This window comes from Peromyscus eremicus, chromosome 23, assembly GCF_949786415.1.
Source record: "Peromyscus eremicus chromosome 23, PerEre_H2_v1, whole genome shotgun sequence".
NCBI classification, from domain to species: Eukaryota; Metazoa; Chordata; class Mammalia; order Rodentia; family Cricetidae; genus Peromyscus; species Peromyscus eremicus.
In genome coordinates, this window is record NC_081438.1 from 3742215 (window position 1) to 3758446 (window position 16232).

The following is a 16232-nucleotide window of genomic DNA, read 5'->3' on the forward strand; positions in this document are numbered from 1 at the left end:
TCTGGGGAGAGATGGACCTGGAGTGTTTTCACCCTCACGGACTCTCAAACTCCAAGGCTAACGTGCCCTGTGTGGCTTCTACAAGGCCATGCAGAATGGAGCAGATCCTCACACTGTGTGTTCCCACAGTCAGTCAATTAGCACAATGAAACCGGTGCTAGAAAGGCCCAGCGAGCAGTCACGGCCCCCCCAGAGTAGAAAGGTGTAACGTGTCACCTTTTCCTAAGGAGCATATACCTTTGCAAAGTTAGTAACGACTCCAATGACAAAGTGGCAGCGGCACACTGGTCATCAGTCTCCAACACTCCCTGGAGATGCTCGAGACAGTCGCCCGTTTCTTCCTAGCTTCTATCCTGAAATTCCCCACATAACCCCAACCTCTGCTTTCTGTCTGTCTCTTATCAAGCTGGGCAGCTGCCTCACTTTCTGTCCTTTCCAACTTCCCAGCTATGCCTCTGTCCCACCCTGGGTGCGGCCAGGCAAATGTGAGGGTCAGAGAGCCTCCACTCCGGACTGGAGAAGGTAAGCCGAGGGCCTCGGGTCCTGTAACTCTAGGCAGAGGGAAGCGCGGCTCAGTTTTTCCAAATGTTTGCTTTTCAAGGGAAACCAGGACAAACCCATCTGATGCGGCCATGTTTCAGAGCAGTACATTTCTGGCTCTGGGGCGATAGACTGGGGACTGGTGGACTCCAGCAGGGAGAATGGAAGCACAGACAGGCTCGGAAGCGGAGCAAAGCTTCAGCCAAGCTGAAGGGCTCCATTCACATGAGCAGGGTTCAAAGGAGTCAGGAAAGGGCGTCTACTGAGGCTGCTTCTTTCTCCAGCTCCCTTTTCTATGAGAGAATTATTTATGTGAGTACACGTTCTGCTGGGATCTGTGAGCCTCAGTTGCTCCACAGGGAGGAGCCATGGTGACCTCAGTTGACGGGGTGGGCGTGCCGTGGAGATGCACACCATGTGCGACGTGCTGATGAAACACATGGAGAAGTTTTGCTTTAAGGGAACAGAAACACCAGCCTTCGGGTGTGGGTGTGTTCTGGACTAAACCATCAGACTGAGTTACTCTGAGAGGTAAGGTAAACCAGTAGCTAAGGATGCCCAGGGAGGTGTGGCCCTGAGAACGGTCTATGGCACACTGGCAATCTTTGCATCACAGGTATCCTCAAGAGCTGAGCTCACCAACTCCCTTTTTCTTTCTATTTCTGTGAGGCAGGGTCTCTTCTATATAGTCCAGGCTGGCCTGAACTCAGAGATCCGCCTGCCTCTACCTCCCAAGTGCTGGGATTAAAGGTGTGTGCTACCACGCCCATCCTTCAACATAAATTTTAAATTACTGTGTGTGCTACGGTGGAGGTCAGAGGGCAAGTCTGTGGAGCAGCCTCACTCTTTCTACTTTACACATTATTCCAGGATTAAACTTAGATCACCAGGCTGGTACAGCAATCAATCACCTTTGTCCACTGAGCCGTCCTGCTGGCCCAAGTACTGGATTTAATATGGCCCAGACCTACAATAAAGCCCATTGAGAACTTGAGAGAAGTCACTATAAAACTATGACTATTTCATCAAAAGGCAAGAAAAAAAGTGAAAAAGTTAACATGTTCTTATTCAAATCCGCCACACTGGGACGTAGTTCAGTGGTGGAGTACTGGACCGACAGACAGTCCTCAATTCAATCCCTGTAGCAACAGAACAATAAAAGCCCCACACCGTGAACTTGCTGGGGCCCCATCAGCTCCAGCCCCCAGGAGTTCTTTCCTTTGCTTCCCTAACAATCAGCATCCCCTGCTTTCAAAAAAATACAAAATAGCAACCCGAAAAACATATTTCCTTTTTTGAAGGGTAGGGGTTTAGTTTATTGAGACAGGGTATCACTATGTAACCTTGGTTGGCTGGAACTCAGTATTTAGACCAGGCTGGCCTCAAACTCAGAGATCTGCCTACCTTTGTCTCTGTCTCTGAGTGCTAGGATTAAAGATGTGGGCCAACCCTAACCGTAATGGCCAACCCAGTATTCTTAAATGACTTGAGAAAGAATTTACAAAGTGAAAACTCAGTATTTCTGATCATTATGATTCCCCGTGACACTTCTGAGCCAAGAACAAACAAAACTCAAGAACCCACGACAGGGTAGAGTACAGTCAAAACCAGCTCTTCAGCTCAAAACTAAAAGCACAAGCACGGCTCTAAGTGTAATATAGAGGGAACGTTCTGTCGTTGAGGAGAGTGAGTGGCTGTCTAACCCGCCCTAGTGAGCAAACGGAGATGCACCACCGGGACTCTGAAGTGGGTTTTAAAACACAACAATACTGCTTTGGTGGGCAGGGAGTGATTGAGCACAGCAGGACAGTGTGTGTCTTGGGAACAAGCTAGAGCAGCAGGGTGCAGACCCAACTCAGTGGCTCAGAGGTCAGCCAGATGAAACCCACTCACCACCAGCAGACATGTCCCATCCCTTGCCTCCTAGCTCAGTCTTTTCTGAACTCTACTGGGCTCTACTACTCCCAAGCGGCATGGACCTTCAACTTAGCAAGAACAGTTTGCTGCACGTGAAGATGACATTGCAAAAATGTGTTCATTCCACACTGGGGGGACTTTTAGAGCAACCCTCTCTTGGCCTGGTCCAGTGTGGAATCAACTCATTTCCCACACTGAGGACATCAGCCGGGAGCAGTGGCCGGTGTGCTCAGCCTGGACTTAGGACCTCCAGAAAGCCAGGAAAGAGTTAAACATTCCCTGCACTGGACTAGGTAGCTTCTCACCACACACTTCCACATCCCACCATTCTCCAAGCAGCTGTGCAGCCAATCAAAGCAAAGGGAGGAAATTATCCTGGCCAGCTGTCAGCCACAGAGCACTGATGGCCATATATGGTAAAAAGCACTGTCAGAGCTTGTCAGGCCTGCAGGCCGGCTGCTGGGGACATATCAGTGAACTGCAGCAGCAACAGCAGCAGCAGCAGCAGATGAGGGAAGGGGATGCACAAAGGACAGGCTGCCTGCTCATCTCGGGAGGAGTGGGGGAGGGTGGAAACCATCATCTGCTGGGCATACTCTGGTGAGTCACAGCCACTTGCAGTCATCAAAAATAGCCCAGGGGCACACTGTGAGGTTCCTTCTGCCAGGACTTTGTGCCTCATTGTTAACTGGGGGGAAGCAGAGCTCCCCTCCTCCTTGCTCCCTCCAGTGAGCCTGGAAAATACAGGAACTGGGAGGAAATGAAAGGGCCCTTCTGTGGCACTTCATGTGGTAATGAGGCCACGCAGCACTCATGTGGCTGGCAGCTCAGGACACAATTTAGAAGTCATTGTTCTGCACCTGGTGCCCCCCCATCCCTAGCCCATCCCCCAGCCTTTCAAAGCCCACACACTTCAGAGTAGGTGCTGGGGGAATCAGACAGACTATTTCAGGAGGCAGTGGACAGTACACCAAGAAATAGCATGTCATAAAGTCCTCTACCATTAACACCAAAAGCTATGAAGTGCCAAACAGCCACCTCTACACAGGGGACAATCAACATCACTCTTTGTAGAAATGAACATCGCCTGTCAGCATGTTCAGCTGACACAGCAATGCAGCCAATGCAAATCTGGCAGGTGCTGGCACAGTGGGTCACACAGAAAGGCATCATGGGAGTCTGCGCCCCTTTTGAGTCCGCCTGTGAAAGAGGAACTTATTAGCTCAGCGCCTAGCACTTCAGGGAAGCCCTCAGAACAGAGCTGCTGGGATCTCATCACCACCCCAAGGCATGGCACACACCAAGACCCAACACCTGACGCTCTCGTGGGCCGATGGCACGAAGACCAAGCTACTGTCTTGTTCAGCTTTCCATCCAGGGAGGGATAGTGCAGAGTCAACTAGACAACAAGCCCCTAAGACTCCCCAGTGCTTCACACATAATAAGAAAAAATAACAACAAAAAGGAAGACTCAGACATGGATGTTCAAAATCACAAAAAGCCTGCAGCATGGGACACTCCATCCCAGACTCAAGTTCTGCAGGGCAGGGGAAAGACAGCAGCCAAACAAAGCGCAAAGCTGGACAGCTCATGGAGGACACCCTCCCAACATGGCTGGATGGACTATGGAGTCCCTGCCTCCTCTTGAGGTGGTTAAGGAAGACACCTGGATGCTGCAGCTGTTACAGGACCTGAGCGTTTGCTCTGGTTCTTCACATGCTCTCAAGGAAAATGACAATTCTGAACAATTCATACTAGAAATGAAGGGAAAAAAGCCAACCAGTATGTGATTTTCTACCGTAAAGCTGCTTTCAACTACTTCTGACTTACAATGTTGGGTTATGTGACACACAAATGACCAGATCCATTTCCTCTAGCATGCCATTTCCCCCATGCCAAGAAAGCCAACCTACACTTTCGATTTCAGTCTGAAGAGAGATGTGACCATCATTGCCTTCCTGGGGCAGAACACTTGCCCATTCTCAGATTGTACAGTCATGGGCTTTGCAAACAACCGTCCTTGTCTTCCCCATCTTCCAGCTTTCGGGCAGACGCAGGGCAGTTGTTATAGGAACTTTAACAATAACTCCCTAGACAAACCCCTTCTGCCCACAGGTGGGGCTGACAAAGCCATGGCCCGCTGCCACTGTCGGCCCGAACGGCAGCGGACATGGCCGTGGGAGCAGCAGCTGGGGTGTGGAAGTGGCAGCATGTTGTCCACGCTCTGAGCTTGTGTGCGATGGGAAGCCTACTCTGGGCACTCCCAGCAGACAAAGTGAAGTGCCAATCCGTTAGTTCTTTCCACCATGAGCCATGTGTTCAATCCAGATGACATTTTCTCAGACAATGAGATAAGCTTGTTGGACACCAAGAACCATGGCTTTGGATAAAATTACACCCTGGTGCTATTCTCGAAGGGCCTGCACACATTCATCTTCAACGTTGCTCAGATCGATCACCACTGTCTTGCGGAAACCAGGAAGTATGAGTCTGACCCAAGTTTTGTGATTCCTGGACAGTGTCAAGATTGACACTGTACAATACAGCCATCTGGGTAGTGTCCACAGAGGCCTTAGTGTTGTGCCTGATAAAGAAGTGACTGGCACCCTAAGAGATGCCACATACCCTTTGAAGTGAATGAATGACTTCTATGGGAAGAGTTCTCAGGGAGCACCAAAGCAGTTCAGGGACATCTTTCTGCCTGAGATGACCCTGCTGTCCTGTGAATTCCTGAAGAGCTGATGAGGAGCCTGTGCACCCATATAAAGATGTGGAGGAGTCAGTAAGAGGCGGCCACATCAGTCAGATAGTGAAGAGTCCGTTCACTCTGCCGAGCAGACTCAAGAAGATACTCCTTGCCACCAGCCCCAACATCTTCAAGAACAAAGGTGAGGCACATCACTGAAGAGGTCAGCAGGGCTTGGTCCAGAGGTCACAGTCCAGACTAAGAAGCCCAGCTCCTTATGATATGTGGGGCCCTTCTGAAAGGTCAGTGAGAATGGCTCTGACTCTGGGATGAACCTTAAGTGATAGAGAGGCCAGATGTACAAACAGAACAGCCTGCATGAATTTCTGAAGCTCACTGGATGGAAAGGAGCCCTAGTGCTGTATTTTGATGACGACATATACGATAAGATGGCAGACATCATGCTAAGTGTAACTGACTGGCTGGTGCGCACATCCTGAGCTGTGGTCCAAGGTCAGAACCATGACTATGAAGAAGACACGGAGCGGCTGCACACCTGATCACAGACCCGGGGCCGCTGCACACCTGACTGGGCTGTTGGAACACATATAGGCTCATGGAGACGATGAGTTGCAGCTGGCTGATAGAGCGGGTGTGGTGAGTATTAAATCCGGAGTATGGCAGGATCGTGAAGGGGGTGTGCCTCTGACTACAAAAGTGCAGCACAGTGTCACGTGTCACCGCGGGACCTCAGGATGCTCTAGACCACCTCCTTCTGTACTGCACTCTACAAACAGGAGTTCTCCAGAGCAGGCCGGCAGGGGGCTGTCTGTCTGATCATCCCTGGTGCTTGGCAGCTGGCGTCCATGGGGACAGGTGATGCTCAGCACCACCCAGGGCTGGGGTCTCAGTTTCTCCTCAGGAGAAGCAGAATGAAGAACTGGGAGAATTCTTGGGCACAAACTAGTCTTCTTGAGAATGAGGGAGCTGTGTTTTGAATGCCTCGAGTCTGTGACCTAAGCCTTGGGGAGAAAACATTTTCTGGACATGAATAATGATTTTTTTCCCCTTTTTGAGAGTCTCTCTACACGGCCCCATCTGTCCTGGAACTCACTCTAGACCAGGCTGGCCTCCAACTTAGAGAGACCGCCTGCCTCTGCCTCCCAAGAGCTGGGATTTAAGGAGTGTGCTAGCACGTCCAGCTCTGAATGAATTTTACAACATCTTCCTGTGCAGGAGGGTCTCCGTCTTGGGAACACTAAGCTCTGTGGTGCTGGGATCTGACATACAGAGGCCAGCAGACTGCAACCCAAAGCCATACCACAGCAGCACGCAGCTGGGTTAGCACAGGGCTATTTTCCCATTACTTACTTATTTGTTTGTTTGTTTTTCTTGATCTTCTTTTTTGTTTTGTTATTTGTCTGTGTCTAGTTCAGTCAAGATGGGTTCTGACTTGTCACTGTCATGATCCTCTGCTGAGACCTGACCTCTGACACCAGACATCTTGTTCTTTCTGTTCTGCTCTTTGTGTGCACATTAAGTACACTGCAGGCCGGGCAGTGGTGGTGCACTCCTTTAATCCCAGCACTCGGGAAGCAGAGGCAAGGGATCTCTGTGGTCTACAGAGTGAGTTCCAGGACAGTCACCAAAACTACACAGAGAAACCTTGTCTTGAAAAAAAACAAAACAACAACAAAACCCTCCTACAAGGGAAGCAGACTTGCTTCCTACCAATCTATAGAGTAAACAACAAGATCAGTTTTGATGTTTAAAAATAAATAAACAAATAGATATAATAACCCAACACAGGTTTCAAGGGCCAGGGCTACACTACTGTAAGATCCTATCTCAAACAAAAAACTGTTTATATTAACACACGCGCGCGCGCGCGCGCACACACACACACACACACACACACACACACACACACACGTATATGCATTTATATTCTCCATCCATAGTTCTTTTAAGGTAAGAATGCTCAGAACTCCCAGAGCAGGCGTGGTAGTCGACGACAGCCCGTCATGGTGGGGTTACTAGTGCTATGACAAAGCACCATGACTTAGAGTAACTGGGAGGAAAGGGTTCATCTGGCTTACACCTCCACTGCTGTTCACAGAGGAAGTCAGGACAGGAACTCCAACAGGGCAGGAGCTGATGCAGAGGCCATGGAGGGGTGCTGCTTACTGGCTTGCTCCCCATGGCTTGCTCAGCTTGCTTTCTTATAGAACCCAGGTCCACCAGCCCAGGGATGGCTCCACCCACAATGGGGTGTGCTCTCCCCCATCAATCACTAATTGAGAAAATGCCCTACAGCTGGATCTTTTTTTTTTTTTTTTTTTTGGAGACAGGGTTTCTCTGTGTAGCTTTGCGCCTTTCCTGGAACTAGCTCTGTGGACCAGGCTGGCCTTAAACTCACAGAGATCTGCCTGGCTCTGCCTCCCGAGTCTACAGCTGGATCTTATGGAGGCATCTTCTCAACTGAGGTTCTCTCCTTTCAGATAACTCTAGCTTGTGTCAAGTTGACATAAAACTAGTCAGTACAACTCTTCTTACTCACATATGGAGTATAAACAACCATTATATGTCAAAGACTATAGTCTGACAATATCTGTATTATGGCTGCTGCCTGCCTATCAAGTTACTCCAAAACTCAATTGCCTAAAAATGAACACTTATCACCTCAAAGTTTCTATATCAGGAATTCAAAACTGGTTATGTGGTATTTTGTGTCAGGGTCTCCTAGGTCAAGGTCTGTCCTGAATAAGCTAATGAGCTACAGCACCACATGACCTACTGATGTGGCTGCTGCAGGGTCCATGGGCCTCTCCTCAGAGCTGTTTGAGTGTCCTTACAATATGGCAGCTCCAAAGCAGCTATTAAGCTTTATGACCTACTCTCAGCAGCCACACTCCAACATTTCCACCACATCCAGAGACCCACACAATGGCACAAATAAATACCAGGAGTGAGAATCACCAGACGCCATCTCGGAGACTGATCCTACAACACAGTTTGGAGAGACTTTGAGAGCCCTGTACAAATAGTCATTTGGTTTGTACCCTCTACCCAAGCCAGTCAAGAGAATCTGATCAAATGTCTATAGTGGGCAAGAAAGTAATCACAAGGCAGTGTGATGGTGCAGCCTGTGGTACTGTGGCATGGTGAGCAACTAAGAAAATCCAAAGTGGGATTTTCTCTGCTCAGCAAGTCATAGGTAATTTTGACTTGAGTACTGACCAGTAAGAAGAGACCAATTATTAGACACTCAGAATACTGACTGGAATCAATCAAGTTTTCTTCTCCAAAACACAACAGAAACTCTAGAGTAGGCCCTGGCCAAACCTGGTCCTATCTGAGACTTGGGTCTTAAGGTTATAACACAGCCATTTTTAACGTCATAACGCAGCCACTGTGAGAAGGGAATTAGGTTCTCTCAGGCATCTAGCAGGTGCTCTGCGCCATTCCTGCGAGAACCAAGAAAACAATCAGTTATCGTTTTCTGTACATCCTGGGAGCATTTGCTGAATTTTTTTCACAAATCGATAGTTGAGACAGACTACAAAATGAGTTAAGACTGGAGTTTATAGCCACAAAGCAAAATCCCTACAGTCCTACATGTTCCCAAGGTAAAGGGAGATCTAACTGTGGGTTCAAAGTACTGTGCAGGGGCCAGTGAGACTGCTCAGCAGATCCGGGCTCTATGGCCAAGTCTGATGACTGGAGACCACTGGCCAAGACCTACATGGTACAAGGAGAGAGCTGACTCCCACAAGTTGTCCTCTGACCCCCATAAGAACGATCACCATGAATCACACACACACCCTCCATAACTCACACTCTCTCTCTCTCTATATATATATATATATATATAGATAGATAGATAGATAGATAGATAGAGATATATATGTGTGTGTGTATATACATATATATACATACATATATATATGTATATATATGTATATATATATATATATAAATAAAATTATTTTTTAAATAAATAAAAGGTACTGCCCAGCCACGCTGAAGGGACACAGAGACAGTGGCACAAAGGTTAACAGAGCCCCAGCCACACCTATCCCATCATGGCCCATACCTCTCTAGACAGTCACTGCACCAAGGAAATCAGCAGCCACTCCAAGACACAAAGGTCCTTTACAATAGAACAGTCAAGGGGGAGGAGAGGCACCAGGGAGACAGGAGCCAGCGATGTGTACCCCATCCTAGGGAGTACTCAGAGAGCAGGCACACACGGCTCTGAGGGCGCCCTCCACCCTCATCGGTACGGCAGGCCTGGCAGGCTCTCTGACGTCCGAAGTTCGCGTGTGTGCCTGACAGGAGCTGCTGCTTGCCGTGATTGCTTGAGTCTCCATGATTCACAGCAGGGAGGGGAAGCTTGCTTCAGCTGTGTGTCACGAGGATGGCTATTCCACAGAAGAAAGATTGTTCCTGCCAGCCTGGCAGACTGCTCAGGGGACTGAAAACCTGCGTGCTGGAGATGAAGCAGCTTAGACACTGTGACAAGGGAAAAACTATTCCTCTTGCTGGCCAAGACCACAAAGCCTGTTTGTGTTCAGTACGACTGCATGTCTTACTCATCCACTGAAGGACTGAAGAGCGAGGAGATACACCAAGCCACACCCGCAGAAGTCATGGCAGAGTGGCATGCCACGGCTTGAGCAACATTACAGCAGAGCCGGGGCTCACATGGGCTAATCCAAGCCACCACACCTTAGCTGGGAACGCTCCTTATTCCTCAAGCAGGGACTTCTAACAATTACTTTCTCTAATAAAATCAGCCACATAAAAAACTCATAAATCACATACTTAAACATGATCCAACGTGTTGACTGCTCATGTGTGTGCTGGCTCTTGTGCGTGAGCTTACATACACATACACACACACACACACACATATTTCAGTATATTTGTCCCATTACTATTAACATTTTGGATCCTAAGTCCTGGAAGACAGAGACTGTCTAACTCATTTATATTCTCTGAGGATCTAATCACAAAACTCTGAGATTACAATAATGTGATTTATTGTGGGCAGATACTAGCTTTTAAATGTGAGACTCTCTGAAAGGTCATGATCCCTTTGATCAGTTTGTACACACTCAATATTGCTGTGTACAAAGCCCCGAAGCATCACCAGAAGCCTCCACTGGGACTAAGAACATAACTAAGGGCTGGAGAGATGGCTCAGTGGTTCAGTGGGTCAGAGCACTGGCTGCTCTTTCCAGAAGACCCATGTTCAATTACCAGCATGCACATGGAGGCTCACTCCAGTTCCAGGGGATCCAACAACCTCTTCTGGCCTCTGCAGGCATTGTACAAACATGCATGCAGGCAAAACAGGCACACACACATAAAAATAAGTAATTTTTTAAAAATAAAATCAAAGCCATATCAAGCTCGTTTCTTTTAGAGTAACCTCAGGCTATAATAGCAGATACAGTAAGTCGGTGTTCACCAAGAGCTCAAGTCCTTGCTCTCTTCTTGTCTTCTCTCTCTCTTTGGGTAGGACGGGGTGCCGAAATTAAAGGTGTGTACCACCACACAGGGCCAGTAGCAGAAATCTGATACTTTCTGGTACAGGTTAGAAAACAGACCACAATGCTGGGGGCAGGGGTGTCAGGGTGCAGCTTGGTGACAGTGGTCTTAACTAGCATGAGTCAGGCCTGAGGTTCAATCCTCCCCCCACCAAGGAGGGGGGTGACCACTACAAAAACTAGATGCAAGTTTTTTTTGAAGGGCAGAAATGCTGGCACTGGGCAGGCGCTGAGTTACAACCAACCGAGCACCCATCGCCTGTACTAGTCAGACAACAGTGGAGAGTGACAGTCAAGTGTCAGCAACAGTGTCAAGTCCACATCCTGACCCAGACACTTGGACGTAAATTACAGGGTCGGCACCTCCTGCCAACGTGGAGGACCGTCCTGTTTTCTACAGCTATTGATGCCCAGGAGCCAGGCAGCACCCTAGCAAGAACAGAAACAACAGTGTCAGCTGACATCCCGTCTCATGGCCAGGCCTTGCTCCCACAGCACAGGGCCACAGGGGCGCCTCTTGAGGGCCCCGGGACTGACCACCACCCTCTCTTGCTGGGCAGGGCCCCGGCACCTGCTCCTTGCAGTTATATGTCAGACCAGGAAGGGGAAACCACGCAACACCAACATCTGCTTTATGGATTCTGAATCCTAAACCCACTCAGAACCTGCCTCAGAGCTGACGGCCACAGGAGAGGAGACGCACCGAGAGCAGATAGAATTACCAGGGCTGAGAAAGTCACTTTTATAAAGTTACAGAAAGAAACGGAAGGACACAATGACAGATCCATGTCCCACTACAAGGTGACCCAGCCAGGACCATTTCACAGCTTTTCCATTCCCAGCCTCACTCTTTCCTCAGAGCCATTCTGACACAGAGAATTTACGGGGCACTTAATGCTGCTCTACTGTCAATGTTAATGGAAAGCACCGGGTACTGGGAGCCTCCGATGAGAGAGGGCAGGAACATCAAGCCCTGGTCTACCTTCCAATGTTGTCACCAAGTTTACGTCACTGTCAGCTCCTCCTCCAAACGACGGTCAGGACAGAGCCTTACAGACAGTGTTCCAGCTGTGGAAGAAATGCCTGAGAGATATATGTGCATGTGTGCATGCACACATGTATGGCTGCACTCACCTGTGTGTGTGCACATGAGAGGTGTCTTATATTGTTTTCTACCTTATTTTTGGAGACAATGTCTCTCAGTGAATCTGGAGCTCACCATTTTGGATAGGCTGCCAGCCAGTGAGCCCCTGGGCTCCTCATCCTCTGCCCCTCTAGTGACAGGGTTACAGACATGCATCACTGAGCCTAGCTTATCACATGATGCTAGAGACTGGAACTCGGGTTCTCATGCTAACACTATCCACTAAGCTATCTCCCAGCTGAAGCGTAACTACTTGGTTCAAAGGGCTCACTCGATTCTCATTCCTGTGAGGATGATTACAGAATAACAGGCCAGTGACTAACGCAGGCCACTTAATGTAGGTAAGAACCACACCGAACAGATCTCCGGTCAGTGCTGTGAGGTTCAAAGTCTCCCGTGATTTGCAAAAGCAAAGATGGACTCACAGAACCTTCTGTGGATGTGGAAGCTGAAGGAACTGTCTGAACTCAGCAGAAGATTAGCCATTCAGAGTTTATTTTGGGCTTCTTAATTGGCTTGTTCCATTTCTTTGAAGAAAAGAATGTCTTGAATTTGTCGCTCAGTTTATAAAAAGAAAAATGCCTTAACTCCAAACAGACCATGAGTCCCTGACCTGGCTGACAGGCTGTGGCTGTCCTCTCAGATGGCCGCCCTGAGCCCTAGCAATAAAAAGCCAACTTCCTGACTGTCCCTCGGCACTAATAAAGGAATAATACAAAGCTGGAGAGATGGCCTAGTGGTTAAGAGCATTTGCTGCTCTTCCAGATGACCTGAGTTCTAGTCTCTGCCTACCAGGTGGCTCACAACTACCTGTGACCTCAGCTCTGGGGGATCCAATGCCTCTAGCTTCTGCATACACATGTGTCATGAGCATACAAATGCTTACAGACACACAGACACATGCATACAGAGACACACAAAACAACCTATATGTTGTGGAATATTCCTTTACACTGTGTGAAGATATGTCACTATGACTGGTTTAATAAAAAGCTAAATGGCCAATACCTAGGCAGGATTTTCGGGACAGAGAGAATGCTGGGAAGAAGAAGGGGGGAAAGTCAGACAGTTGGAGAACCAGTTGGACACACAAAATGGGATAGAGGTAAAAGCCACGTGGTAGAATGTAGATTAATAAAAATATGGGTTAAGTTATAAGAGCTAGTTAAGAACAAGCCTAAGCTATCGGCCGAGCTCTCATAATTAATAAGAAGTCTCCATGTGGTTATTTGGGAGCTGGCAGGGAGGACAGAAAAATCTGCCTACATCTATATGTAATTAAAAATAGAGCCTTGGGCTGGAGAGATGGCTCAGAGGTTAAGAGCACTGACTGCTCTTCCAGAGGTCCTGAGTTCAATTCCCAGCAACCATATGGTGGCTCACAACCATCTGTAATGAGATCTGGAGTCCTCTTCTGGCATGCAGGCATACATAGAGGCAGAAGACTGTATATATAATAAATAAATTTAAAAAAAAAAAATAGAGCCTTGAGCCGGGCGGTGGTGGCGCACGCCTTTAATCCCAGCACTCAGGAGGCAGAGTCAGGCGGATCTCTGTGAGTTCGAGGTCAGCCTGGGCTACCAAGTGAGTTCCAGGTAAGGCGCAAAGCTACACAGAGAAACCCTGTCTCGAAAAACCAAAAAAAAAAAATAGAGCCTTGAAAAATCAAGGAACGCAGGGTGGTGGTGGCACACATCTTTAATCCCAGCACTCGGGAGGCAGAGGCAGGCAGATCTCTGTGAGTTCGAGGCCAGCCTGGGCTACACAGTGAGTTCCAGGACAGGCACCAAAGCTGCACAGAGAAACCCTGTCTCGAAAAACCAAAAAAAAAAAGAAAAAAGAAAGAAAAAGAAAGGAACATACTAAACAGATGTGTGGGTGACACACAACATTCAGTTCAAACTCCCACTCCAAAATCAGGCTAAGTTACAATGGCATGGCATCAGTCAACAGAAATAAAAGTATCAAAGCAGAAATATCTCCAGGTAAGACTCATGTTTGCCAATTGGAAGACGCATTGGAAATGAGTGTTTGCTCTGTTCTCTGAGCACCGTCTCCCTAATTCTTTCGAGAGCTGGTACAGTTGTGTAACAATCAATCCAGCCATAGAAGTCAAACACGGATGTAAAACAAAATAAGCTGGTCATGAACATCTGAAAGGGAACTCCTGAAGAACCGGAAGCTTCCCCAGGGGGAAACATCCACCTGATGTGGAGCAGTAGTACTCTTGGTCAACAAAAAGTTGACTTCGCTGGGCAGTGGTGGCTCACGCCTTTAATCCCAGCACTCGGGAGACAGAGCCAGGCGGATCTCTGTGAGTTCGAGGTCAGCCTGGGCTACCAAGTGAGTTTCAGGAAAAGGCGCAAAGCTACACAGAGAAAGCCTGTCTCGAAAAACCAAAAAAAAAAAAAAAAAAAAAAAAAAGTTGACTTCACTGTGTCTACCTTCAGAGCCCATGATCCACAGTGAGATGTGCCCAAGTACACATGGCTCAGAAGTAGACATGGGGGTGGTCCCCTGCCGATAGTCACAGCAGGGAAACAGCTGTCCTCAACATCTGCATCTTCATAGGGTGGTAGGGACACTAAACCTTACCTCTAGAGCTCGGGACTCACCAAACCCCTTCCTCCCACTGCTAAGGAGAACAGGAGTACAGAAGCTCCACCTCATGCCCAACTGGGCCAGGGCTCAAAGAGAGACAGTTAGGAGAGGAGCAGTGGGGACACGCTGAGGTGAAGTACACACAGAGCCACTCAGTCAGGGCCTGTCACTGTGCCCCTTGTTAAACAGTTTAAATCCTATGCTGTGACGTGTTACCAGAATTGGGATAAATTTGAATCCTGTGTGTCTGTGTGGACACCTCCAACACCCTTTCCCTGACAAGGGGGATAGAACCAGGGTCATGTGCACACTAAACAACGAGATACAACCATCTACCACTGAGCTACAACCTTCCCTCAGAACGTTTTCTTGAGCTCATGTTCCATTTACGACTCAAAAACCAAAACCCAGGGGCTGAAGAGATGGCTCGGTGGGTTAGAGTACTTGCTGGCCCTGGCAGAGGACCTGAGCTCAGTTCTCAGCACCCACACGAGGCAACTTAGAGACCAACCGCCTGTACCTCCAGCTCCAGAATGGGGCGCCACTCACCTTGTGCAGAGGGAGCACCAGGAAGGCTCCTCCCCCACTCGCTTCTATGATGATGGCGACAAATCTGGGGTTGACGGCACAGAAGGAACTGTCCCAGGTCACTCGGGAGACTCGGATGTCATCATAGCACTGGTCGTTTTTCACCGCCTGTCCGAAGACGTGCCGGAACTTGCTTTGCCGCACCACTCGCCGCATCGTGTCTGTGAAAAGCAGAGAACCACATGAGAACCATGGGCCACCAAAGCTGCACCAAAGTCTGCAATAGGCAAGCTGGAAAAACAGAGCCCCCCGGCGTTCTGTCCACTGTCCTAAAGAGCAGCCAGACTGCAAACCCAGCTCCCTCTGCAGCACAGACACAGAGCAGAGAGCACTGCGAAATGTGTCGGAAAAACAAAATCCAGAAGCGGTCCATGGGTTTTAATTTCAAGAGAAAGACTGAGACAGATCATGAAGGAAAATGCATCTGTCGGGGGGGGGGTGGGGGAATCACTCCACCCTTCCTATTTCGGAGACAGGAAAATGCCAAAGTGAAGTTACCTTGTAGGTGTGAAGCCAAGGCCCCAAACAAGTTCTGATCTGGTGGCTCTCTCCTCAGCCTGCAGGGTCATTTCCCAGTTTCCACACACCCTCCTCCTCCTGACATCAGCATTCCTCTGTCTGAGCACTGTGCTGGCTTCCCCAGAGCAAGTCTACATTACCAACTATGCAGACTAAGGAGACAGAAGCAGCTGTCCTGCCTCCAAGGGCCTGCTACTATCCTCCTGAAACAGGCTTGCCCTTCAGAGCAACCCAAACCAACTGCTGGCTGCTAAGTGTCCCAGTGAGGAAGGGGAAATCTGACCCGAGGCTGCCGTGAAGTCAAGAGCCAGGTCTTAGAAAACAGAGAAGCAATTAAATGGGAAGTGGCTGATGGGGGCCACCTTCCCAAGACAGTGGGCCTGGCAGTGCCATCCTGCAGGAAAAAGTTAAGAGCCAGGTGCTGGGCTAGAAGCCAGGGCAGTCGAAGACAGTTTGATGACATGTTGGTGGCAGCTGGACAGAAGGAAGGGAACAGGCCAGTGTGAAGAACAGGAGACAGGAAGAGGGTCTTGTGTCAGATCACTCAACCTCTGGCAGAGAAAGCTGGGCACGGGGAATGTGGGTGACAGGTCCTGGACTCCTCGTGGGTCATTTCAGACAAATCCCACTGGGTTGCCAGATGGACATGAACACAGGAAGCTTTGTGCTTCAGGCCAAGGCC

General features: G+C 48.9%; 1 protein-coding gene across 2 annotated transcripts in view; it reads right to left on the reverse strand.

Moving 5' to 3' along the window:
* Window positions 1-16232, reverse strand: part of Coro1c (coronin 1C) — a 95486-nt gene that overhangs the window by 33732 nt on the left and 45522 nt on the right. For both annotated transcript variants that reach the window (XM_059249092.1, XM_059249093.1), the window contains exon 2: window positions 14993-15192. In XM_059249092.1, coding sequence (XP_059105075.1) covers window positions 14993-15187 — 195 coding nt within the window. In that variant the 5' untranslated portion in view covers window positions 15188-15192. The remainder of the gene's footprint in view (window positions 1-14992; window positions 15193-16232) is intronic.